General features: G+C 41.0%; 1 protein-coding gene and 1 pseudogene across 2 annotated transcripts; one reads left to right on the top strand and one right to left on the bottom strand.

The window, feature by feature from the left end:
- The first annotated feature begins 15,305 nt into the window (after nucleotides 1-15,305).
- LOC143552979 (uncharacterized) lies at nucleotides 15,306-17,037 on the top strand. The gene is made up of 3 exons (XM_077043066.1): nucleotides 15,306-15,482; nucleotides 15,568-15,620; nucleotides 16,710-17,037. The coding sequence occupies exons 1-3, from the start codon at nucleotides 15,392-15,394 to the stop codon at nucleotides 16,821-16,823; spliced, it is 258 nt and encodes an 85-aa protein (XP_076899181.1). The 5' UTR covers nucleotides 15,306-15,391; the 3' UTR covers nucleotides 16,824-17,037.
- Nucleotides 17,038-21,828: 4,791 nt separating this feature from the next.
- Nucleotides 21,829-25,184, bottom strand: LOC143552978 (uncharacterized; annotated as a pseudogene). Its single transcript, XR_013138745.1, has 8 exons — nucleotides 24,822-25,184; nucleotides 23,969-24,081; nucleotides 23,557-23,625; nucleotides 23,346-23,365; nucleotides 23,203-23,255; nucleotides 23,035-23,065; nucleotides 22,875-22,956; nucleotides 21,829-22,283 (listed from the first exon to the last, which is right to left on the bottom strand). The product of XR_013138745.1 is annotated as an uncharacterized LOC143552978 (transcript).
- Nucleotides 25,185-25,373: the final 189 nt, after the last annotated feature.

The following is a 25,373-nucleotide window of genomic DNA, read 5'->3' as shown; positions in this document are numbered from 1 at the left end:
GAAACGAACCACCCTCGAGCTTTCACCAGCTCCCGATCCTTCACCCGTTCTTGCCCTTTTCGATCGACGAACCAACCGATCTAACTCCTCCTCAAAATCAGATTCATTGTCATCTGTATCTTTCTTTCTTTTTCCATGAATCCTTTCTTGAGCGAACAGTATCTGTCTTGCTTCAGCAACATCATCAGCTGAGGAGTCAGAGTCGGTTCTTTCAGAATCAGCTACCGACGTAGCTATCAACGGCACATCATTACCAGTAACCTCTACTACTGAGACCTGAATCTCTACCTCAGGATCAACTCGTTCCATATCGAAAAATCCTTGGCCACCAAAGGCAGCTTCAAGGTCAACTTGATCCTCCGGCGCCACAACAGGAGCAGCAGGCAACGCTTGCTGTACCAGTACCACAGGTGGTGGTTGAGAGACAACAGCCTGTTGCGGTGCCGGATCCCGAAACTCGTCTCCACGAGGAGCAACATACGCCGGGTTTATCAAATACCCAAATAGCGGAGTATGTCGTGGACGAAGCTCTGGTTTACTTCGAGCACTCGATGATCTGCATTGTGCGAAAATCCTCTTGCTGACACTCTCTACATAACGAATCAGACGGCGCTGAGGTAGCGTAGGAGCTACATGATTCAAGATCATTTGTAAAAACCTTGGATACATCAAGAATCTTTCACGAGCCACCGCTCGTCTCTGACGGTCTATCTCATAAAACACCATCTGACTGAAGCTGTAAGGCTTGTTGTAAGTCAGTGCTGTCATTGCCGATTGCATCGTGGCACCCATACCGTACGTTCCAGCCTTACGACCCGACATGCATACGATCATCACGTGCATGAGAAAACGCCATTGATCCAACAAGAATCCTTTACGTCTCTGAGTGTCACCCAATTGACCAGAATAGCCCATTCTTAAAAATGCATCATCTCTGAATGGAGCAACAAAGTCTGTAGGATCATCCCTCGTTTCATTCCCAAACTGCAAGGCGATCCTTATCTGTTCCGATGAGAACTGCACCTCTTGATTGTTGACTGTGGCGCGCATGACTGGGGGCTCGACTCTATAATCGTATTCAACCGTCTGCCAGAAGTCTTCTATGTTCGGCAGAGAAATGGGCAGAGTTGTAGTAATTGCATGAAAAATACGCGAGCGAATAAGAAAAGTGATGATCTCGCGATAATCATCAACACCGCTAGCATCCGGGTCCAGTGTGATGTACATTTTGTGCCCCGGAAAGAACTGACGGTTGTTATCACCACCTTCGTCACCACCGGCTCCTGCTACAGCTGCCATATCTGCACCACAAACGGTCTAAGTTATGACAATGTCAAAGCGGATCATAACTTCGCCTATTACCAAGAGCGAAGTTATGATAACTTCTGGTGTGCAAGCGAAGTTAGGGAAAGGGCGAAGTTAAGTATAACTTCGCCTGAGAATAACATCGCCTAATCCTAACTTCGCCTGAGACTATCCAGACAACATAATTAATTTAAAATTGATTAGGCGAAGTTATGCCATAGGCGAAGTTGTGAACAACTTCGCCTAAACATAAGTTCGCCTGAATCTGAAACGGCGAATGGCCGACGTCCAAAGAAGGTTTAACTGGTGAATTGTTGGTTGATCACATAAAAGTATGTTATAATAACGATCTAGACGATCAAATTAGGTACGAACACATTTGAAAGAGTTTGGTCAGCGGGTGTTTAAAGGTTAGCATGAACGAGGTCACAACCCGGACCAAAACGACATCTGATTAACGACATTGACACGAATTATAAGTCTCTCGACCCTACACACCTTTAACACGGATTAAAACGGAGATTAACAACAAGAGATGATTCGAGAGGTAACTTCGCCGAGGGTTTAATATTATAAGTTCACCGGTACAACTTCGCTGGGTTTTTGAAAATAGTAAAGAGTTTGACTAGAACATCCTTTATATATGTTTGACTTATACAGGCGAAGTTAGGGTTAACTTCGCTTACCCCTTAACTTCGCCTGTTAAACAACTTCGCTTAATATGGAAATTTACATATCAGTCCCTTATAAAATTGAACATTCTACGATTGTCTTATAAAACTTCCTTTAAAGATTTAAATGTCACGATCAAAGACCAAGTAACCAAGTTTTAAACCATAAAACGACATATGCAATGAAACTTTAGAAATAAAATACACGGGATCAAATTTCAGTCTTGACAGGGACTAGAATGTTTTAGAAAAGATCCGAACAGGAATCATACTAGTTAAGTGACTGTCACATAGATCCATGTTCAGCGGTATTATGACATAAAGAAACAGGTTGTAAGCAGGTAAACAACTTAGTATGGTTTTCATCGCTTCTGTGATACGGATTAGGTACAATTAAGCTCAAAATTTAAATGGACAACACATCAGAGATTGTGATGCCTCCTATCTATTCTCAAAGCTTATTTGGCTTTCCCCAAGTCACCCCGAGTTGACCTTGACCTATAGTGTCTGATTAAACAGTAAGTACATCTGATCTTTAGAGTCTTCATCGTGTTCTCTTTCTTGTCTCTTGATTGACAATGATAACATAATAGGCTTCAGATGGCTTAACATAAGTATTTTTTTTTAATTTTTTTTATTGTTTTAATAAAACCCCTAGCCCAAACAACCGCAAAACATATCAAAAAATTTATTTGGGAATTTATTATTTGTCGTTTTGGACTTCCACAGAATTTGGTGAGCGATAACGGCACCAACTTTGCTGACCAGAAGCTACAAAAGTGGCTGAAAGAGCTTCAAATCACCCACACCTTTACCTCAGTGGCACATCCGCAGGGTAATGGTGAGATGGAAAGAGCAAACAAGAGCATCGTCGACGGCATAAAGAAAAGACTCTTGGAGCATAGATCCGGCTGGGTGGACGAAGTTCCACATGTCCTTTGGGCAAACAGAACGCTGAAAAAAGCAAGCACGGGCGAAAACCCGTTCAGCCTCACCTATGGCACTGAAGCCATGGTTTCAGTCGAGATCGGTCTACCCTCACCAAGAGTCATACCTCAACCAGAAGACAATGATGCGGAAAGACGGTTAGACCTTATGCTAACCGAAGAGCGCAGAGACTTAGCCGCAGCGCGTGAAGAGAACTACAAGCGACAAATGCAAAAGCACTACAACACGCGGGTGAAACTCTGCAACTTCAATGTCGGAGACTACATACTGCGTAACAACGAGGCTTCGAACCAGGAGCGCCCAGGAAAGCTGGCCCCGGTATGGGAATGGCCATACATTATTAAAGAAGTTATGGGAAATGGCGCATACCGGCTCGAAATGCTCGATGGCACCCCCATCCCAAGAACATGGAATGGAGCTCAATTACGCAGATGCTACATGTAGATCAATTCCAAACTTGTAACGAACAGGCCTAGAGCCACTACTAATAGAAATGATTCTCCTTATCACATTGATGCTGATAGCCTTACCTTTATACTTATGATCTGACCACACTGATATGCCGGTATTCACCGCATAAATAAGTGAGGGAGGAAGTAAGTCGTTGCGTGTGGAAAGCGACACAACCAGCATAAACACAAATAAACAGTAAAAATTTCTAAGGAAAAGATGAGGAAAACCTTCACGCAGGTCAGATATAGATGAAGTTTGGTCATCCTACTAAGTGAAAGTGACGGTCCTACCCGCACAATCATGATAGAGGAAACAGAACATTAACCTATTATCTGACACGCGTCGAAAGGTTAACTTATTCAAAACACTTAGAAAATTGCTAAGATAAACTAAAATATGCTTGAGCAAATCATATAATGTTTATAAGGCAAGGCATTAACAAAACATTTATATTCACGATAAAAGTTGTTCAAACATTACAAAATGGCTAGGAATCTACCCGCCTACAAAAAGTGCAAATCTATCCTAACGGCTTGGAGGAATCTCAAGATTCAGGCTTCGAGACCACTCCCTCCAAACCCACTTGAACCCGCACCATCATTTGGCTGCGGCTGTTCAAGGAAAGCTTTGAGAACAGCTAGCCCGTCATCAGCAGCAGCAACTTCATTCACCTTTTCCACGACCAGATGAGAGAAAGCAGCATACTGGTTCACAGCTTGGTCATAGGCAGCCTCAGTATCAACATCGTGTAGAGGAAATCTGGAAGGCGAGATACCTTTCTCTGCAAATCCTAGGCCAAGTAAGAAACCAACTTTCTCTCCATTCTCATGAGAAGCGTTGAGGGTTGTGCTCATGGCATCATCATAGGATGTGTTCGCGAAAATCCAATGCACAACCTACAAAAAAAAACTTTTCTAAGTATAAAAAGCAAAAAGCAAAGAATAATTGAGCTATGCGTACCTGCGGCAACGCTTCTCGTAGAAGCCAATCCTTATTGGACAGAGCCTCTTGAAGGGTGGCTTGAGCTTGATCGCGTGCGCGTTCGGCCTCATTCTTATTTTGGTTGGCACGCAACACTTCCTTGGCACTAGCCTCCTCAACGCCTTTAAGCTTGCGCTCAGCGCGATCAAGCACACCCCTCTGATCCAAGAGCTCCTGTAGCTTCTTGGTGTCTTCCAAAGCCAAAGCCTTATGAGCCTGCGGAAGCTTCTCCAGTTTAGCTTTCAGTTCTTCATTCTCAGTGCGTAGAGGCTCAGCAACAGCTTCAGCTTTTGTGGCCCTTTCAGTAGCATTACGCGCAGTTTCCTTAGCCAACCTAAGCTGTTCATTAACAACTTGAGAAGCCTTGGAACGGGCCTCATGCCTAGCTTGCGTTTCGGCCTCAAGATCCTTGAAGGCCTTTTCTCTCTTAGTAGCGGTGGCGGCAAGCTTCTTGTTTTCTTCCCTCAGCGATCGCACCTGAGACCCCTCCAAGCTACGCGCAGTCCTTAACTTATCGTTTTCACGACAAAGTAATTCGACACGTGGCTGCATCCGGGCGAGTAGAATTCGGAGCTCGGTGGACAACCTGCCTTCCTGGTAACTAACCATTGCCTCCCCCAATGCACCACTTGGAGCGGCATGGCGCGTCCAATCGACGCAGTCTGCAGCCGTCTTGAGAGTTGTTCCTCGGCGGATATTCCACCTTGGGGCATAAACCTCATTGGAATCCGAAACTGCAACAACAAAAAACAGTCAAGAAAAAATGACTAAGGATGGATAATAGGCCAAAATAATCCCACGCACCTATAGGGTCGATAACAGGCCGATAACCGCTAAACCCATCACCCGAACCTAAAGGATATCCATCCAAGAGGTCAAGGAGATGGGAAGGAGGCAAAGATCGGACCCCCTCATCAACAGAGGTAAGTCTAGAGGTCCCAACTCTAAACATACCTGAAGAACTGGCCAAGGACGAAGTAGTCGTTGACGCCGAATGTGACACCATAGAAGTTACAGAGGTAGAGACCATTGGAGATGAACTCATTTGAGATGAACTCATAACCGTTGCAGTCGCTGCAGATGAGCTCATTGCAGATGAGCTCATGGAAAATGTCACCGCCGGTTAGGTGAATGACGTGGTAAATATGGCACTGACGGCTGGCGAAGAAGTTGAACTGCTCAACGCAGCAGCGAAAGTGGACGCCATCGTCGGCACAGCAGCCATGACAGACGACGTCATAACCGGAACAGTTGCTTCAACAGTAAAAGCAACAAAACCAGTACCAGAAACAGACGTAGCCGCCTGGGTCATCGCCTCGGATAGGTTGACCAAACCTATCGTCGTGGGTCCTGAACCAACTCCTCCCGCACCACTCTCCTAAAAAACAGATAAGTCTACTTCTGCATAAAGAAAAACCTTAAGATATCAAAAACGAAGGCGGAAGGAGATGCAGAAAAGGTACACAAAAAGTACACTTACTGGTTTTCTTGATCTTGAAAGTCCTGTTAGGCGGAGATGGACCCGACGAAAATGGCCTCTTCACGCCAGTTACCTTCGCAATGCTTAGCGGCTCGGGAGTGACAGTCGTTGTCTCAACCTCTGAGACAATGGTCTCGTCACCACCACCAAGGTTCCTCGCCGCCTCCTCACTCTCAGTCTCGGAATCAGACTGATCCCCCAAGTCAACGAAGGTAGCAACCTTTGTTTTGCCCTTCACGCTAGCCGCCTTCTTTTTCCTTACAACAAAAGGCCCATCTGCGGATCCCTCATCAGAAGATGATAAGATCAGAAGAATTCCAGCAGAAGTGTGAGCATGAAGAGGACGAGGATTAAAGAACTCATTACCTGGCCGAGTGGCGCTTAAAATCTCATGGCCTGGCGGGTAGACCTCTACGAACCTATCCACAGTTTTCTCCAAAACGGGCAACTCGTTCTCATCAAGATCACGAGTACCCAACCGCGTTGGACCACCAGTCTCCCGCGGGTGCAAAAGCGACTGTAAGGCGTTCCCTTCTGAAATAAAAATGATAACAATGTTAGAAGGAAAGCCCTAAACCAACACAAAAGACGGGGCGTACCATAAGGAATATAGTTCAAACCGTATTCAAGAACGATGGGTATTTGCGGCGTCCCAGACCCGGCGTCCTTCCACACGCGACTCATCCCAAGCATGACCATCCCAGATTCCGAGAAGCGATAAACAGGAGTCTGAATCTGGGAAATCTTGGTGAACCACTCCGTCTCCTGGTACATGGAAGCCGGAAGATTAGGAAGTGCCCTCCCATTCTTGAACGTCATCGCAATGGGAACGACACGAGCGGAAATATAGAAAAATTCACACTTCCAAGAACGAAGACTACGCTCAGTAGTACAGATCTTCAAACCCTTGATCCGAGTGACAAGGGTATACCAACCCTGGATGCACCTCCAAGTATAGAAGGTCATCAGGTGGTCGACTCGAGGCTCGATATCCAAAATACGGCACACCCATTCGAAATGGCGAACTTTAGCAATCGCCATTGGGTGCACCTCTGTCAAATGAACACCGTGTTTTTCCAAAACACGGTATACGAACTTCGTTAATGGGAATCTTAGATTCCCATATATGAAGAACGAAGCGTAAACCTCTATCTTGCCCTTAGAGGTGTCGTATACCGTCTGGTTGGTCTCCGGCAACTCCGGCTCATAGGGCTCCAGCATGAATTTCTTGACGATGTAATTGTATACATCGAGAGAAAGAGTACACTGACACTCACCAGCAGTACTCTTATCGTCCTTATCGGACGTTGACGCCGGGTTCTCGGGGAAAACGTCGGACTCTTCGACGTTAACCTCTGGGTCATGAGGAGAAGAAGAAGACATTTTTTAATGTTAAGGATGAAAGAAAGCGGTTTCAGGAGAATACTCGCCGGAAAAGATGAGAATTCGCCGGAAATCGCTTAAAAGAAAAAGAAGAGTGAAGTGAAGATAATGGACGAAATACACCCTCTCCACCTTATATACTCATCGCAATGAATGCGATGAATTTAATGCGAATGAGAGAGAAAGCGTAGGAGCAATGACACGGCGACACGTGTGGATAAAGGAAGCTGGCAACAGATGTCAGAATGGCGCGTGCCACGAAACTCGCGCCCACGCGCCTGAAAAAGCGTTTAGATTGACCACATGCTGTCACGTCGTCACAACTTCCTGCACATCCTGAAACCGTCAAAAGACGCCAACGTCCTTTCAACCGTTTGGACTGTCCTTATCCTTTCACCAACCCTCCGAATTTCAAAAAGATTCAAAAATAAGAGGGAATATACCCCCTTACCTTGGAAAGCAAGAAACCATAAGACAAGTGTGGGTACAGTGTCAAGGCGAAACCCTTCACATACTTAGCACTTGCAGGGAATTGAAGCCAAGAAGATCGATCTTATGGGCCATGCTTGCGGAAAGAGAAATAACTCCCCCGCATGGCGGAAACGTTGAGAACTAGATTGTTTGAAGCTTCAAGGTGGAATTGGTTGTTTAACATAACTGATCACTATGTCTAAAACTACCAAAACCTCGTGGAGAATCTACACAAGTGAAACTCAACGCTCCCGACTTGCGAAGAGGTTACACACCTACCCGTATCATACACAAAGATCAGGCAGAAAAGTCGGGAATTTTCTGCAAGTGACATTAGGAAAACTGCGGGAAGAATCCCCACGGAGAACCTTAAAAAACGAAAACCTCTTTTTAAAGCCCCTTGCTTAAAGTCCAAAAGTTCCCCTCACTTATTAACAATTCATGAGAAGAACAATGGACTGGGGGGACTTGAAGAGGTAGGTCCCAGCAGAGCCCAGTTGGACCCACAAGACTCACCTTGAACAGGTACGTCTACGCAAAGACCAACTGGATCCGCAGGACCCACCATGCTCAGAGAGATGAAGACCTTACACGCAGAAAGCCAGCTGTCCCCGCAGGAAAGCCTCCCTTGGTACAGTACCCTGCCTGTCCCCGCAGCTGTGGGTACAAGCCAAGAAGGAAGGCTACACGTATAAGGCACTAACTCTTATACTTCAGTAATGTCACCTGAAGAAGGAATGAGCAGGGCGGGAATATTCCCGCCCAAAAGAGCCAGTCTGTACGCTTCTAGAAGATCTTTTGTACTATACCTACCAAGGTATGGACAAATAGACAAGATCTGACAAAAGCAACCCATGAACCAATCACAGGGTGACAGCTCACTGACAATAGTACGAGGAGGAGCACGCTCCAGTACAAAATATCACTATCAGCCGCTACCTACCCACCAACTCCCATCATGGCACGAACGTAGCCCATAGTTGGTGGAAAAGGCATATTATATACAGCTGGCCGTACCTGCTTGGAAACCTACCTTCGGCTATAAATACTCCAACACCTTGGAACGGTATCATTATCTTCTCTCTAGCTATTTCTCTCTATATACACTTATATTCAGAGCAACCTAGTCTTATTCTCACGCCGGAGGGTGGTCACAAGGAGGAACCCCCCCTTCTCAGTGACGAGCTTACGGTGTCTGTTTTGCAGGTTGAGCAGAATAGCCATCTTTGCCGGACCTAACCCTCGTGGGAAACATCTACTTAACCCTAAGATTATCCTTAATCTGTCGGGGTCATTTAGTGTTTCTTCAGTTTCTTACATGATTAAAAGGTATCTAGGCCCGTTAGATTTCTACAAACCTATATACGACCATGCCGCAGTTGTTCAATGGACTTTTATGGCGCCATTATGGCCTTATGGGCGACTTTTGCTCGCGCATGGTATGGCTTCATATGGTAGTTTTTAAATGGACTTTAGAGGGGGCCTCCTGCCATAAGTTTTAATGACTTTGCTGCCAAAACTCACGCATGGTTTGGCTTCTCGTTATTTGATTATGTGTGGCCGGCCATGAAGTCAAGTTTAGTTATGGTTGATTTTTTCCCTCTTCTTTTCTGATTTTCATCATAAGAGCTATAGGTTTTGACTTTTGGCCCACAAATTGTCCCAGGCATTTAGGATAAGAGCTATTTAAATTTTCTTTGAAATTTGTTTTCGGCTCAATCAAATGGAGTACTAAATTTTCAAATATACTTTCAATAATGGAAAAGGAACCAAGAAATAAGTTATTGATTCCAACTGGTATTGTTTCAACTATCACTTCTCTGTACGATTGACCCTAACTGAAGAAACACTAAGTGACCCCGGCAGATTACAGATAATCTTAGGGTTAAGTAGATGTTTCCCACGAGGGTTAGGTCCGGCAAAGATGGTTATTCTTCTGATAACCTGCAAAACAGACACCGTGAGCTCGTCACTGAGAAGGGGGGGTACCTCCTTGTGACCACCCTCCGGCGTGAGAATCAAACTAGATTGCTCTGAATATAAGTGTATATTAAGAGAAATAGCTAGATAAGATATCAGATAATATCAGATGATATGTGATGATATATGAAGATATAAGATAATGATTCCGTTCCAAGTTATTGGAGTATTTATAGCCGAATGTAGGTTTCCAAGCAGGTACAGCCAGCTGTATAATATTCCTTTTCTACCAACTGTGGGCTACGTACGTGCCATGCTGGTGGTTGGTGGGTAGGCAGCGGCTGATAGTGACATGGCCGGCTGTGTACTATTCCTTTCCCACCAACTGCAGGCTATGTACATGCCACGATGAGGGTTGGTGAGTAGGCAGCGGCTGATAGTGACATTTTGTACTAGAGCGTGCTCCTCCTCGTACTATTGTCGGTGAGCTGTCACCCTGTGATTGGTTCATGGGCTGCTTTGGTCAGATCTTGTCTATTTTGTCCATACCTTGGCAGGTATAGTACAAAAGATCTTCCAGAAGCGTACGGACTGGCTCATTTGGGCGGGAGTATTCCCGCCTTGCTCATTCCTTCTTCAGGTGACATTACTTAATTATTAAGAGTTAGTGCCTTGTGCGTGTAGCCTTACTATTAGTGCGGGTAGCCTTCCCTGATGGCTTGTATCCGCAGCTGCGGGAACAGGCGGGGTACTTCACCATTGGGAGGCTTTTCCTGCGGGAACAGCTGGCGTACTGCGCGTAAGGTCTTCATCTCTCTGAGCATGGTGGGTCCTGCGGAACCAGTTGGTCTTCGCGCAGACGTCCCTCTTCAAGGTGAGTCTTGCGGGTTCAACTGGGCTCTGCTGGGACCTACCTCTTCAAGTCCCCCCAGTCCATTGTTCTTCTCATGAATTGTTATTAAGTGAGGTGAACTTTTGGACTTAAGCAAGGGGTTTTGAAAAGGGTTTAGTTTTAAGGTTTTCCGTGGGGATTCTTCCCGCGGTTTTCCTAATGTCACGTGCAGAAATTCCCGACTTTTCTGCTTGATCTTTGGGTATGATGCGGGTAGGTGTGTAACCTCCTCGGAAGTCAGGAGCGTTGAGTTTCACTTGTGTAGATTCTCCACGAGGTTTTGGTAGTTTTAGACATAGTGATCAATTATGTTAAACAACCAATTCCATCTTGGAGCTTCAAACAATCTAGTTCTCAACGTTCCCGCTATGCGGGGATGTTATTTCCCTTTCCACAAGCATGGCCCAGAAGATCCTTCTTGGTTTTAATTCCCTGCAAGTGCTAAGTATGTGAAGGGTTTCGCCTTGACACTGTACCCGCACTCGTCTTATAGTTTCTTGACTTCCAAGGTATTCTTGGCTTCAATTCCCTGCAGGTGCTAAGTATGTGAAGGGTTTCGCCTTGACACTGTACCCGCACTTGTCTTACGGTTTCTTGGTTACCAAGGTGTTCTTGGCTTCAATTCCCTGCAGGTGCTAAGTATGTGAAGGGTTTCGCCTTGACACTGTACCCGCACTTGTCTTACGGTTTCTTGGTTACCAAGGTGTTCTTGGCTTCAATTCCCTGCAGGTGCTAAGTATGTGAAGGGTTTCGCCTTGACACTGTACCCGCACTTGTCTTACGGTTTCTTGGTTACCAAGGTAAGGGGGTATATTCCCTCTTATTTTTGAATCTTTGTTTCACGCATATTTTAGTTTAACTTAGCAATTTCTTGAGTAGTTTGGATAGGTTAACCTTTCAACGTGGCAGATAATAGGTTAAAGTTTTGCTTCCCCTTTCGTGATTGTGCGGGTAAGACCGTCACTTTCACTTAGTAGGATGGCTAAACTTTACCTATATCTGACCTGCGTGAAGGTTTTCCTCATCTTTTCCTTAGAAATTTTCTAAGTGTTTTGAATAAGTTAACCTTTCGACGCGTGGTTGTCAATAGGTTAGTGTTCAGTTTCTTCTATCATGATTGTGCAGGTAGGACCGTCACTTTCATTTAGTGGGATGACTAAACTTCACCTATAACTGACCTGTGTGAAGGTTTTCCTCATCTTTTCCTTAGAAATTTTTGCCGTTTTTTGTGTTTATGCGGGTTTTGCCGCCTTCCACACGCAACGACTTACTTCCCCACTTATTTATGCGGTGAATACCGGCATATCAGTGTGGTCAGATCATAAGTATAAATGTAAGACTATCAGCGTCAATGTGATAAGGAGAATCATTTCCATTAGAAGTGGCTCTAGGCCTTTTCTTTAAGTTTGGAATTGATCTACATGTAACATTTGCGTAATTGAGCTCCCTTCTATGTTCTTGGGATGGGGGTGTCATCGAGCCTTTCGAGCCGATATGCGCCTGGTTCGGAATCTCGTTGTTTACGCAGTATGTAGTCTCCAACATTGAAACTGTAGTTTCATTTGTGTTTTCCCCAACTGGGGTTCTACACGCATTAGCCTGCTTAGCGTCCATTACGCCACGAGGTGTGTGAGTTTCCCATCTGACAAATGCTTCGACGACGTCCTTCAAGGATACGCATTCCTCCGTGGTGTGGCCTTTTGTCCTGTGGAAGTCACAGGATTTGCTTTGATCAGCGTTTAGACGCTGTCGGATTATTGGAGCCTCTGGCCATGGGAGCCTTTCGGTGGCAAATATCTCCGTGACGCTTTTGGTGAGTGGCGTCCATCTGGAGTTCCGGTTCGACGACTGCATGTTATCCTTTCCGCCTAACCGAGGGTGCGAGCCGGATGAGGTGTCAAAGTTTACCCTTGACTGCCAAATACCAAGCTTCCTCTTTTTGTTTTGTCTGGCGGTAAGGACGTTGTTCTCTCTTGTTTTCTGAGTGTAGAGGTTTGTGCTCTGGGGAAGATCTCTACCCAGTTGCTTTTCCGTTTCCGCGAAGCGTTTAGCTGCTGTCATGATGGCATCCCATGTAGATGGCATGTCGTCTTTACCCGTCAATGTGCGGATAAGCTCTGGGTATTCGGCGCCTTGGATGAAAGCTGCGCGAACAAGATCCTCGCTTATGGTGCCTAGACTCAGCTTCTTTGAGTTGAAGCGAGTGATGAAGTCTAGTAAAGACTCATCTTCCTCTCGGATGCAGTTGAGGATCGTCCATTGCTCTTCGGTATACTTTCTTTGTTGACTGAAGTGCTGGCTGAACTTGTGTTGGAAGTCCGCCCAATCATAGATGTGGTGGACCGGTAGACGATCAAACCACGCCCTGGCCGCTCCAACCAGCGTCATCTGGAACATATAACACCACGTGGGTTCCGTCCAGTTGCTGACGGTTTCCCCCGCTATGTATCTGTTCAAGTTATCGTCTGGGTCGGATATACCATCATAAGTGCCGATGTTGGACATCTGCTTGGCACTCTTCGGGGCGATTGCTTCCGCAATGTCCCTTGCAAACTTGGACGTTCCCGCATTTGCAACAGTTGGTCTAAAGGTTTTGGAGAAGTCACGTGGGTTTCCCCCCGCGTTCCTTGGTTTGAAGGTTTCTCCAAAATTCCTCCTCGGTTGGAAGTCCGTTTCTTTGCGCTTCCCTTTCGCCCTATGACGAGGGTTTGCGTCACTGTCGGACTCCTCCCAATCATCGTCCAATTATTCGCACTCATTGCTCATGTTGAGCTGTTGTCGAGTGCTTCCGAATTCGTCAGCCTGTTGGAGTGAACGTAAGCGTTCATCCAACTCAGCTTGGAATTCCTTCTGACGTGCTTCCGCCCACGCTTTGACTTGATCAAGTGTTTGGCGGGGAGCGTCGTCTGTTGTCTCTCCAACTGGGTATCGGTGAATCCCAGTGAAGGATTGTTTACTGCACTTGCCCCGGCTTGGGTAACCGGGGTAGTGTTCGTAAAAATTGTGTACTCGCCGGTGTTCCCCCCAGTAGCTGGGGTTGTGGTTACCGGAGTTTCTTGGTCACTCGTTGGCCTTGGCATCGGAGTAACCTTAACCATCTTTCCAGAGGTTTTGAAAAAACTGAAAAAGAATTAGTTCTAGCTTTTATGCACGGATGGCGCCAATGAAGAAACACTAAGTGACCCCGGCAGATTACATATAATCTTAGGGTTAAGTAGATGTTTCCCACGAGGGTTAGGTCCGGCAAAGATGGTTATTCTTCTGATGACCTGCAAAACAGACACCGTGAGCTCGTCACTGAGAAGGGGGGGTACCTCCTTGTGACCACCCTCCGGCGTGAGAATCAGACTAGATTGCTCTGAATATAAATGTATATTAAGAGAAATAGCTAGATAAGATATCAGATAATATCAGATGATATGTGATGATATATGAAGATATAAGATAATGATACCGTTCCAAGGTGTTGGAGTATTTATAGCCGAATGTAGGTTTCCAAGCAGGTACAGCCAGCTGTATAATATTCCTTTTTTACCAACTGTGGGCTACGTACGTGCCATGCTGGTGGTTGGTGGGTAGGCAGCGGCTGATAGTGACATGGCCGGCTGTGTACTATTCCTTTCCCACCAACTGCAGGCTATGTACATGCCACGATGAGGGTTGGTGAGTAGGCAGCGGCTGATAGTGACATTTTGTACTAGAGCGTGCTCCTCCTCGTACTATTGTCGGTGAGCTGTCACCCTGTGATTGGTTCATGGGCTGCTTTGGTCAGATCTTGTCTATTTTGTCCATACCTTGGCAGGTATAGTACAAAAGATCTTCCAGAAGCGTACGGACTGGCTCATTTGGGCGGGAGTATTCCCGCCTTGCTCATTCCTTCTTCAGGTGACATTACTTAATTATTAAGAGTTAGTGCCTTGTGCGTGTAGCCTTACTATTAGTGCGGGTAGCCTTCCCTGATGGCTTGTATCCGCAGCTGCGGGAACAGGCGAGGTACTTCACCATTGGGAGGCTTTTCCTGCGGGAACAGCTGGCGTACTGCGCGTAAGGTCTTCATCTCTCTGAGCATGGTGGGTCCTACGGAACCAGTTGGTCTTCGCGCAGACGTCCCTCTTCAAGGTGAGTCTTGCGGGTCCAACTGGGCTCTGCTGGGACCTACCTCTTCACTAACGATTCTGAAAAAATCTATGACCCATAAGCTTAATAATTGTTTAGAAGTTTTTGAGTTGGCATGTTTACAAGTTTATATGTTTCTGAATTTACAAGTTTATATGTTTACAAGTTTACGAGTTTACATGTTTACCAAGTTACACGTTTATGAAATTACTAGTTTATAAGTTTTAGAAGATAAATGCTTACGAATTTGTGAAGTTGCGTACTATAGAAATAATAAATATAAAAAAACAATATTAAAAATGTTTATGCATATAGTTAATGTAAACAAATATGCATGTTTCAAGTAATCACGTTGCATATCACATGATACAAACCGTCTCATTCATGCAAAAAATTTTAAACCTACTCCATAAACAACAAGTCATATAAACATATCACACACACCATTTTAAACCGTCATATGTCCTCATTGATCACAAACATGTCATGAACAACAATCATAATATTTAAATGAATATATGAACAACTCCTGACAAAGGAACCTTCATGGATCAATAAACTGGTATCAAAATGCTTATTACTTTTTATAATAATATACATTTTTCATAATAATAATAATATATAAAGTTTGTTGGTAAAATTGAAAAAAAATAAAGTACAAGGACAAAAGTTGTAATAACAGAGAGCTACAAATAATCAAAATCCCCATTTAAAACAAACGCCGCTAAATCACACAGAAACCCTAATTTTAATTTCTTCAATCACAGAAACATGACGCAAAAAGCAACTCTGTTCAAAGGCCAGCAGAAGAGGAAAACAGTACCTCCGAGCCGCCATGGCAAAACGCCCAAAACTCGAAAAGGTTTTGAATTTGAATTCGTTGTTTGTGTTCATGCTTGCACTTGAAATTAACCTAATTGATTCAATTTGAGCTTCTGTTTGTGCAGGAAAGAGAGTTGTTAAGCCTGCTAAGGTCACAGAGCAGATGGACAAAGATCGTGTAAGTTATTATGGCTTGGCTTCTATTCATTAAGCTCAATTGATTTTGATTAACCGACTGCTTTTCTTTTTAATCTATTTATTTATTTTTGGTAATTTTGCTCATGATAAGGGTATTAGATACTGAACTATTTAGGGCTGTGTGGGTAGTTTGAGGGTTAGGCTATGTGTAGTGGAGGGGCTACAAAATGGGGCGTTTTGTGCTAAGTGACGCTCAGTCAGCGAAGAGTGGGTTTTTGTTTTAGGGGTGTAATTGTGTTGTAGCCCTATATATACATATACATATCTCACACACACACACAATATAATAATAATAATAAAAACAAAATCCAAACCGGCTACAAATAATACTCGCCCCCTCCCCACCCATCCCCCCTTTTATGGCCCCATATTTCGCCTGGGGGCCGTGTTCCCTTCAAAAATTGCTCAAATCGCCCCTCAAAATTGCCCCACTAAGGGTGGCCTTGTATGGTTCACTGTTTGGAATCTGACAATTGGAGCAAATAAGAATGAGTGAAATAATAATTTTAGTTGTTGTGCTTTGAAATAGTTTTATGATACACCAACGGTTGGCAGGAACACACAAAATGAACAAACCTGTAATAACCTTAAGGGTTGTTTTTAGGCATTCTTGCAATGGTTATAAAAGATGTTGTTAGTGCAATCAAAAGTATTAAGTACAATGTTAAAGAGGTGCTAAATCATCATATTAAGAACTAAAAGTTACAAATTTGTTTTCATTCAACAGAATGGTATTAGTTTTGACATAGAAGGTAACAAAACATGTATAGGGTTGTGAACGTGAGTCGAGTCGTTTGTGAACCTACTTGAGCGGCTTGTGTAAAAGATTGAAATGAGCTCAATTTGAGATCAAGCATGTTATGAAGTTGAACAAAGCATGCACAATACAACCATGAGCACTTTCTTGTCTATCTAAATTGCACACGTTTGATTCTATAGACATTAATAACCAAAGCAAATGTGTTTTTAACAATAGATTTATAAACAGTCTACTGCGTGTTTGCTATTTAGTCAACTGTGTACATCTGGATCCGCCAAAAATCCTGAGATTATTTGTTGTTTTGATCAGGAGCTGAGTAAGTTCATCAACTACTGCAATGAGGTAAAAGCAGCCACAGCAGCCAACAAAGAAGGTGGTCAATTGAGTATAGTCAAACATCAAACCGAGGGTGCAAAAGAATAGCTTGCTAGTAGATATCGATCCAATTGTTGAGTTATTCAAAAATTAGTTTGATTTCTTGAACTGGGGCGATATTGAGTTTATGACATGAGGTTTTTGTTTTATCTAAAATGTTTGTTTAGTATATCATGATATAAATTCAATTTGGAAAATCTATAGCTTTGCACTGTTTTTGTTGCTTGTGTAGATCATGATTAAAATAAAATACAGTCGAAATAATTAGTTAACCGCTGATTAACCAAGTATAACTATTATTAACAAGTTTTATTTTATACTCTTGACCATCATTAACACATGTCCATACATGTATTAAGAGCAATACCAACTTTAAAATCAAATATGTTTTCTACTAATACACTCGATGTCAAATTGTTTCCTGGCTTTGTACTTTGTAGTACCGTATAAGACTGTAAAACACTAAACATAATATCTTAAGTTTTATACCTTTTTATTTTCTTTATATTGAAAGTTTTTTGGCATGCTACGTTGCAGCTTTTTATTGTTATCATGGGAAAAAAAATGTGAACTTGCTAGTATTTGGTAGGTTACAGTTAGATCAACTTCAAAATGTTTTCCAAGATCTATATGGATGCATATATACCTCGCCCTTAAGACATAAACTTTGAGACTTGTGGTTATGTCACATGTAAAATGTAAAGAACTAAAATTCTTTCAAATGCTATTATTAAGAATTTCATCATTAATATCAACGTAGTAGCTTATTATTTTATAAAAATACAAAATTTTCTAGGATATTTTTTTGAATTGTTTATAAGAAAAGTGCAAAGCCATACAAGTATTGCATCATGCACAACCTTTAAAACAACACCTTATGTCCTTTCCATTATGTACTCTACCTATGTTTATACAAAGCTCAACTTCTTGCACAATTTCCTTAATGCTTCAAACATCTAAAGGATTTGGGTTGCATGTATATGTTCATAACATTAACTTTTGATTTTCTTTATTAATCCAATCAAAAGGATTTGAACATGCCCTAAAAAGAAGATTGGTGTTCTTCAAGGGCAGCGATGCATTGTTCAAGAAAACTGCAGAGGTGTCGGTGATGTGCAACACACATATTGGTATCATTTTGTTCTCAAAGAGTGATCATGGATTTGAAACTTCATGTGATTTTAGGCATGCTTTATTTTTAAAACACGTTATTGATCGTGAATTTGAGTTTTGGTTTTGATTTTCATTTGTTCAAAATGGCAGCATGGAATCATGGACGAAATTATCGAATAGTATAGAAGAGGCGATGATTCACACATATCGCCTCCGCCATAGCCTCCACAAAGTGTTTGGACTCGTGATGAACAATCTATGTTGGAAGAACTCGATTTTTTTTTTCGTTCTAGGTGATTTAAAAAAAATGGTTACTCAACTTTCAACCCATTTTAATTAGGGGTGAATTTGGTTTGTGGTTTATCTAGTTTCAAGTTACAAACTGGTAAGTTTATTATTTGTTTCTTAGCCCAAATAAATATGTTTTCCTCTAACCCTTGTATGTTTTAATAAAATTACCAAATAAATTGTATACAATTTTTTATTTACAAATTAGAACACCGATTTTTTTTCCTTATGAAATATTTCTGTAAGTGTTCTTAGACTAAATTTGGTGTATTATATGCATCTTGTTTCACCCTTTAAAGTTTAAGAGCTTTTTGATCAGTAAAGTTTCATTAAACTCTTCACCAATAAAACTATTACTACTATGATGTTTAGCGTTTTCTAAAGGCATTTAAAAGAATGAGAACTATATCTAGCCTCCGTAGAGAAAGACAAAAAAAGCAATTATCACAAAAATACAAAGACTTGGAATTAATTAATAATAATAATAATAATAATAATAATAATAATAATAATAATAATAATAATAATAATAATAATAATAAAAGACTACAACTCAGTACTAGGCATGCAAAAACAACATGGAAAATGTGTGTCTCATAACTTTCACCTTTATCAACTATTATTTAGAAGACAAAGACATGTCTAATGCCCTTCCTATAAGGCTTCTTTTTATTTACTCTCATCTCTATTCTTTCCCACCATCTCTTCTGCCTTCTTCCCACTCGACTACAATGCCACCTCTGGCAACCTGTAAATCGGGTCTCCGATAACCTACAACACCACCACAAGCAACGTTGGTCATTGTTGTCTTAAAATCTAGCCTACTAACTTCATTCAAGAGATAGGTACGTAAACGGAACTATTGGAGTAGAAAATCAGACTAAAACTAACGGTAACAGGGCTATTTGAGTCACGAGAAGACTAGAACTACATTTAATTCTAAGAAAACTAGTTATTAGTAATATCCCTTGAGAGTTTAACTAATATTTACCTAGAAATTAAATACTAAACGAATGATTATCTAACAAGATAATAATAAAATACATACTAAAAATTTACCTTTTGTAAACTTACAAATCATTATGTGGATTTCCCCTATGCAGAGAAACCCAACACGGACAAGCCTGCAAAATCCAACCATGTAACACCCATTTTCAGTCATCATCAAACCCAAAGCCTCTATGATATACCCTAATTTTACATCGGCATGTAGTCTTTACACAAGGTCACGGCTTAACCTTGAGCCCAACCCGTTTCTTGCCACTGCTTGTAGGTCTTAAGCCTCTCGACCTGCTCTCCACCTTCACATGCAATCACATTTATACATTCACTTCTTCTCTCCTATTCTTGTTCTTGTTCATTCATATTCTTCAGCAGTTCGTGAATTAGGGTTTCATTCATTCATAATGTTCGGTTTTCTTAAATCAATCACAAGGTTTTCGAGAGTTCGTCAGAACATTGTTAATTTTGCTGCTATGAAGCAGGCTCAAACTTTTACAATAAGGAAAAGGAAAGACGGGAGTCAAGAATATGTTTACACAAACTATGGTTTGGATAAGTTGAAAATTATACAATTTCCGATGTATCCTTGAAATATCAAGGGGGGGGGGGGGGTGAGGACAACTCTGCTGGTGATTCAGGGAATGGTTATTCTGATGTCAAGATCAAAGAATGCAATTGTGACAAGAAGAATAAGGAGGATCACTCTGACAACATACATAATATATTCATCAAAAACTTCTTTTTTATCTTTAAATTTTCTTTCCATTCTGCAACAATCACTTTCACTAATGACAACATACATACAAAATGAATGAATTATCAAAGACAAAATAAACTATTTAAAGAAAGATACCCGTTTTCTTGAGAAAGATTTTGGTCGATGTGAACTCCATGTTCACAGTTTTGAATTAGGGCAGGGGGGATTTCTTGAGCGTCGCGAAATCGTCTAATGATGTCATCGATGCCGCAACCAATCAAGAAATGAGAAATCGAAACCAAATTATTATTAATATTATCAAGAAAGAATCTAAAAATTAAAGTGATACCTGAAACCACCAGCTGAATAATGAAAGACACGATTCTTCTCGTTAATAATGATAATGCCGATATGTGAATCGCATAACAGTGCAAGCTCATTCTCCTTGTTAAATCTCGTAAAACACTGGCTTTCACTTTTTGTTTATTGTAATTCTTAGTTCAATTTGTTACATCTTTTAGTCGTGATCAATAACCGTAATTCAATTTAGTGTAAATTTGTCTAATCTAATAAGATTATATTTCTAGGATTTTGTTCTTCTTCGTGTGTTCTTCGATTAACTATGTTATATCACTAACACGGCTAAATGATGACTTAATCATTCTCCACATCATGACACCGTCCCTTGCCAATTCATCTTCATCCACAAAATATCAACTCTAACTTTCACGGGTTGTTGGTCTAATGATAAGATCGGAATCAAGGATCCAGTTAGACATGTGTCAAGTAATACATCAACCCAACTTCTACTATCAAAGTCGTTTTACAGTGAAATAAACTATAATAGCACGCTTTGTTTAGAGTTTTAAGCACTTGCACAAACGGCATTAAGTTTCTTATCAGCTAGGTGTCTTAACAGTAAAACTACATTAACCTGTAATACACGAGTTATAAGCTAGTATTACTATAAGTAAAAGGGGAGTAACTTATGGGACTTGCCTTATTGTAAAGCAAGCAATAAATCAGGTTGCAATTGTAAGAATCCACTATTTAAAAAACAAGTAACATCATGTCAATATTACGTGTAAATAGTTATTTGTGGTCGATGACTGCCATTTCCTTGTTACCAAATCTAATCTTAGCCCAAGTAAACACTAAGTATTACTAATTCACTAAAGCACACAAGTCATGTTCATTTATGTCTAAAAATTGAAACAAAAATTGATAATTCGTCCCTCTGACATATATCAGCTTAAGAGCACGTTGATTATCTTAACACAAGTATTACTAAGTCACTAAAACAGTGTTCATAGGTTGTTGGGCTTTAGGCCTAAAATGGCTAATTGTTGGGCTAGCGAGCCGACCTTATGCGACCCAGTCGGCCCAAGTATGTTAAAAATACAATTTAGTCACTTTACTTAAGGTAATAAACTCATCTAAAAGTTTATTTGGGTTTTTGCCCTAAAAACTGGTTTCTTACACCTTTATGCCTTATCCTCAACAATTTTTTAAACCTTTTCATTAGTTTCTAAATTAATAAACACAAGGAACTTGTTTAGATAATCAACATGTATTTATCCCTTTTGCCTTTGACACATTTGGTTTCTTAGCCCCGGAGGCCATACACTTTCTGAGCAGGGTTCAATGGGTTGTGCATAGTAATTCTTCGGATCCTAAGAACATAAACTTTGTTTTTAGTAGGATTGAGTTTGCTATCCAAAAGAGGGTTGCAGCGCAGCTTGTTGCCAATTTACCTGTCACTTCATTGTAACCGTTTGAAACACTAATTATGATACGAAATATGACAATTATTAATATTCTAGATTATAGATTATTGATTTATAAATATTATTTCTATGGACATTGTTTACTGATGGCAAAAGATTGTTTAAAAGAATATTTAAAAACAACAAATTCAAAAATAAACGTTAAGCGTTTACAGTCCATTTCAACCTGTATAAAAACTTTTAACACATGAGACCAAATGAAAATAAATAATAGCAGTCCAGACATTTCACACAGTTAAAATTTATCCATCTTTCCTCTCTCAAATCAACAATCAAAAGAAAAAAAATAACAAAAACCAAAAATAATAAGAAACCAACATGTCATGCCACAAAGAGAATAAAGCATGTGGCATTCTAAAGACCTCCAACTACTTTTACAAACTAAGATTACCAAGTTCCTGAGGCTATAACCGGCTCATGTTGTTGATCAAATATTAACCGTCAACGAGTCAATGATATCAGAATTCTCGTCTGTTTTCGTGCAGACATACATAAAATGAGAATCTGGATCTTCTATAACATAATCGGCAGGAAGCATTCCGTTCTCGGTGATAGGAACAGGTGACAGATAAGATTTAGGTGATGATGTTGAACCGGGTGGCTTTTGGAAACCAGGTCGAGCTGCAACAAACAATACACGCTTCAGTACTGAATATTACAACATAATCTAGTCATTTTAGAAAGCAATTAACATATTCCAAATAAATCCATTCAATAGTAAATGAGTTCAGATTGCCACTCTACAAGTATCCCGCTTACTAGAATTACAAGTCTGAGATTAGGCTTAGAGATTATCGTCAAAGCGAAAGATTGTTGAGTTGCTAATTTGTTGGTCAACTTATGGTACACGGTCAGCTCAATAGTTTTGGGCTTCAGCTTGGCTAGCTTGAGTCAATGCATAGCTTATGTAAGTTAATGTTCCCTACATTAATGCACGTGACTACAGATGGAGTGGCATGTACCGATGAACGATCAAAAGAGCCAGGCTGTATTCCTATATTCTTAATTTTCTTGCGCTTTCAACTAGTATTCCTATTGGTACTATGGTGTTTCTTGAGCACACATTTCTCAAGCCATGAGAATATGTTAGGTGTTTCTTTGGTTGGTTAAAGTCCACAAACAACGGTATCAACTATCCAAGAATATAACGGAGATAAAAACAAAGTAATAAGTATGATGTACACTCAGACGAGATTAAAAAAATGAACTTACGTATAATGTACAACTCTATTTTCCAGTTGTAAGTTGGCTTGTTTATATGGACCATCCGCGCCTTCGGGTCACCATATGTAATCTGTAGAAAGATGTAGTTAGTTGTATCTAGCTTCTATACGAGGTCAACATAAAATAGAAAACCGATTCATCATCCTACCAGCATATAGACCCCTCCAGGTTTAAGAATCCTGCAAATAAAATCGCAGACATTATAATTATGACAAGCAATAAGATATATAATAATAATACAATGTTCTCTTCTTTTATGGTTAAACTTTAAATAACATAAACAGCACAGCAAAAGAATACGAAAGAGACTTAAAACCTGCTCACTTCCCCCAGCATTTGAGAAGCACTGCCTGGACCATCGTTTCCACACTTCAAATTCAAGGTAAGTTGAAGAAGTTAGAGCTTGTGTAGCGATGATAAAAAACAATAAAACTCTGATTTGGAAATTAAGTAGGTTACCATCAGCGCATCAAGAGTCCCTAAAACCCGCAGATCAGAAACCATGCAAAATAGAAAAGAAGAAGAATCATTAATATAATGAAGCATATTTTAAATTCGCTAAATTTCAACAAAAGTCCCAAAGGCTTAACCTAAATGGGAAGTCAGTAAAAGCTGTTCACCAGCGAAGTATGATAAAACTAGAATACGAGTGAAGGAAATGAATCTATACCTTTATCAATTACACTATCAAATGAATCGTCCAGAAAAAAACTCATATCCCGAACATCCATCTGCATATCTTTAAGAATAATAAAAAAAATCAGTAACCGTAATGTACCACAATCAGCCGGTGTCCCGATGATTGAGTGCTATGTGCCTTATGTCCAAGGCTTGATGCAAAACTACTATCGAGCCGGGGGTCTCACCGGAAGCAGCCTCTCTATCCCTATGGGATAGAGGTAAGGCTGTCTACATCTTACCCTCCTCAGACCCTACCATAGCATTGCTATTGGTGGGATATACTGAGTACGATGATGATGATGATGATGATGATGATGATGTAATGTACCACAACTTTCATAAGATAATAAACATCTAAGATATCATATAATATTATTATGACAAAATAAAAGTAGACATACATTCCAACTGAGGAACATCCTCGATTTGCGTCGCATCATTTCAATAGCGACACCGGAAATATCAACATTCATGATGCTTTCGTACCCGTCTTTAACCATGTCCTCTGATATAACTGCAAATAACTAACAGATTATTATTGACTAACGTGTAGAAACGTATCCTTTATTAACATTTTACTGAAAAGAAAGTTTAATAACTGTTATCTCCATTTATGCCAAACATACCATTATTTCACCAATTCATTTACTATGTTATCAAATACAAGTGCAAATGGTTTGAATCAAATACAAATGAAATTAACGTGTTAACTGTGCAAATCAAGTAGTGTACTCATATATACAACCAGTGTTGCAAAAATCCCAACTAGTCCCCACTTCACTAATTAATTTTGGGCTAATAAGCCAAATAATAGGTCAATGGTCAAATCCGGAAAAAATCGACGATTTCTGGCGATATTCCGACCAAAATTAGCGTTTTCCCGACGTAATTCCGACCAAAATTAGCGGTTTCCGGCGAGATTCCATAAAAAAAACAGCGGCTTCCGGTGAGATTCAAGCCAATTTCCGGCCAAATTGTGTTTATGTATGTATAAAACTGAAAAAATCCTGACTAATCGCTAGTCCCCCAACCCACCGCCCGACTAGCGACTAGCGATTTTTACAACACATAGTAAATACTTTATACTGTAGTGTACATTACACGATGTAATTACAGTTATTGTATATATAATTACACTACTTGATTTGCACAGTCAGCAGCACGTTAATTTAATTTGTACGTTAACTTTCCCCTGTTATATATTAGCAAAAATTACTATTATCTCACTATGCATATAACCTACAGCCCTAATACCTGCATTGCCGCAGCCAACCATAAGGATTGGAGAAGAGGTGTGAATGTATTTACGAATAAAAGGACGTAGAGCATCGTACTGCTGGTACCAATCAAAGGATGTCTCGTGAGTGTATCGAGCGTCCCAGTAAACAGAGTCGCCGTAGTTGTATGTCTTGCAAGCCGACTCGTCTCTTATCATCTTTACTTTTGTTTCTTTATTATTGCAACCAGTGATTGATATCAGGCAGTGGTGGTTAGAACTCACGATCGGCGGCGGTTTATGGTGGTGGCGGAGATGGTGGTTTGGATTTAAATTAATTTTCCAGAGGATTATTATCAAAAGAGGTCAAACAAGGTGTGCATAAATGACTTGTATAATACGAAATGAATGTTGTACGTTGATTTGTACTTAGCTTCTAGTTACATAACTTAAGTTGAGTGTTAGACCAAGGTATGTGAGCGTGAGCCATATCAGACCCACGGACACTGACATGAGCGTAGCTTAGTTGGGGATAGGGGTGGGTCTGTCTCTCACCATTTTTTGCTCGATAGTGTAAATTTATTCGTCTT

Source organism: Bidens hawaiensis, unplaced genomic scaffold (assembly GCF_021521415.1).
Source record: "Bidens hawaiensis isolate Kalapana, Puna unplaced genomic scaffold, B.hawaiensis_p1.1 tig00017066_1, whole genome shotgun sequence".
NCBI classification, from domain to species: domain Eukaryota; kingdom Viridiplantae; phylum Streptophyta; class Magnoliopsida; order Asterales; family Asteraceae; genus Bidens; species Bidens hawaiensis.
Note: the sequence above shows the minus strand (reverse complement) of the source record. Positions and strands in the feature narration are given on the sequence as shown.

Coding starts and splice junctions, on each gene's coding strand:
- LOC143552979 (XM_077043066.1), top strand. CDS start 15,392: ATGACGCAAAAAGCAACTCTGTTCAAAGGCCAGCAGAAGAGGAAAACA. Junction 15,483..15,567: donor AACGCCCAAAACTCGAAAAG/GTTTTGAATTTG, acceptor CTGTTTGTGCAG/GAAAGAGAGTTGTTAAGCCT. Junction 15,621..16,709: donor AGCAGATGGACAAAGATCGT/GTAAGTTATTAT, acceptor TGTTTTGATCAG/GAGCTGAGTAAGTTCATCAA.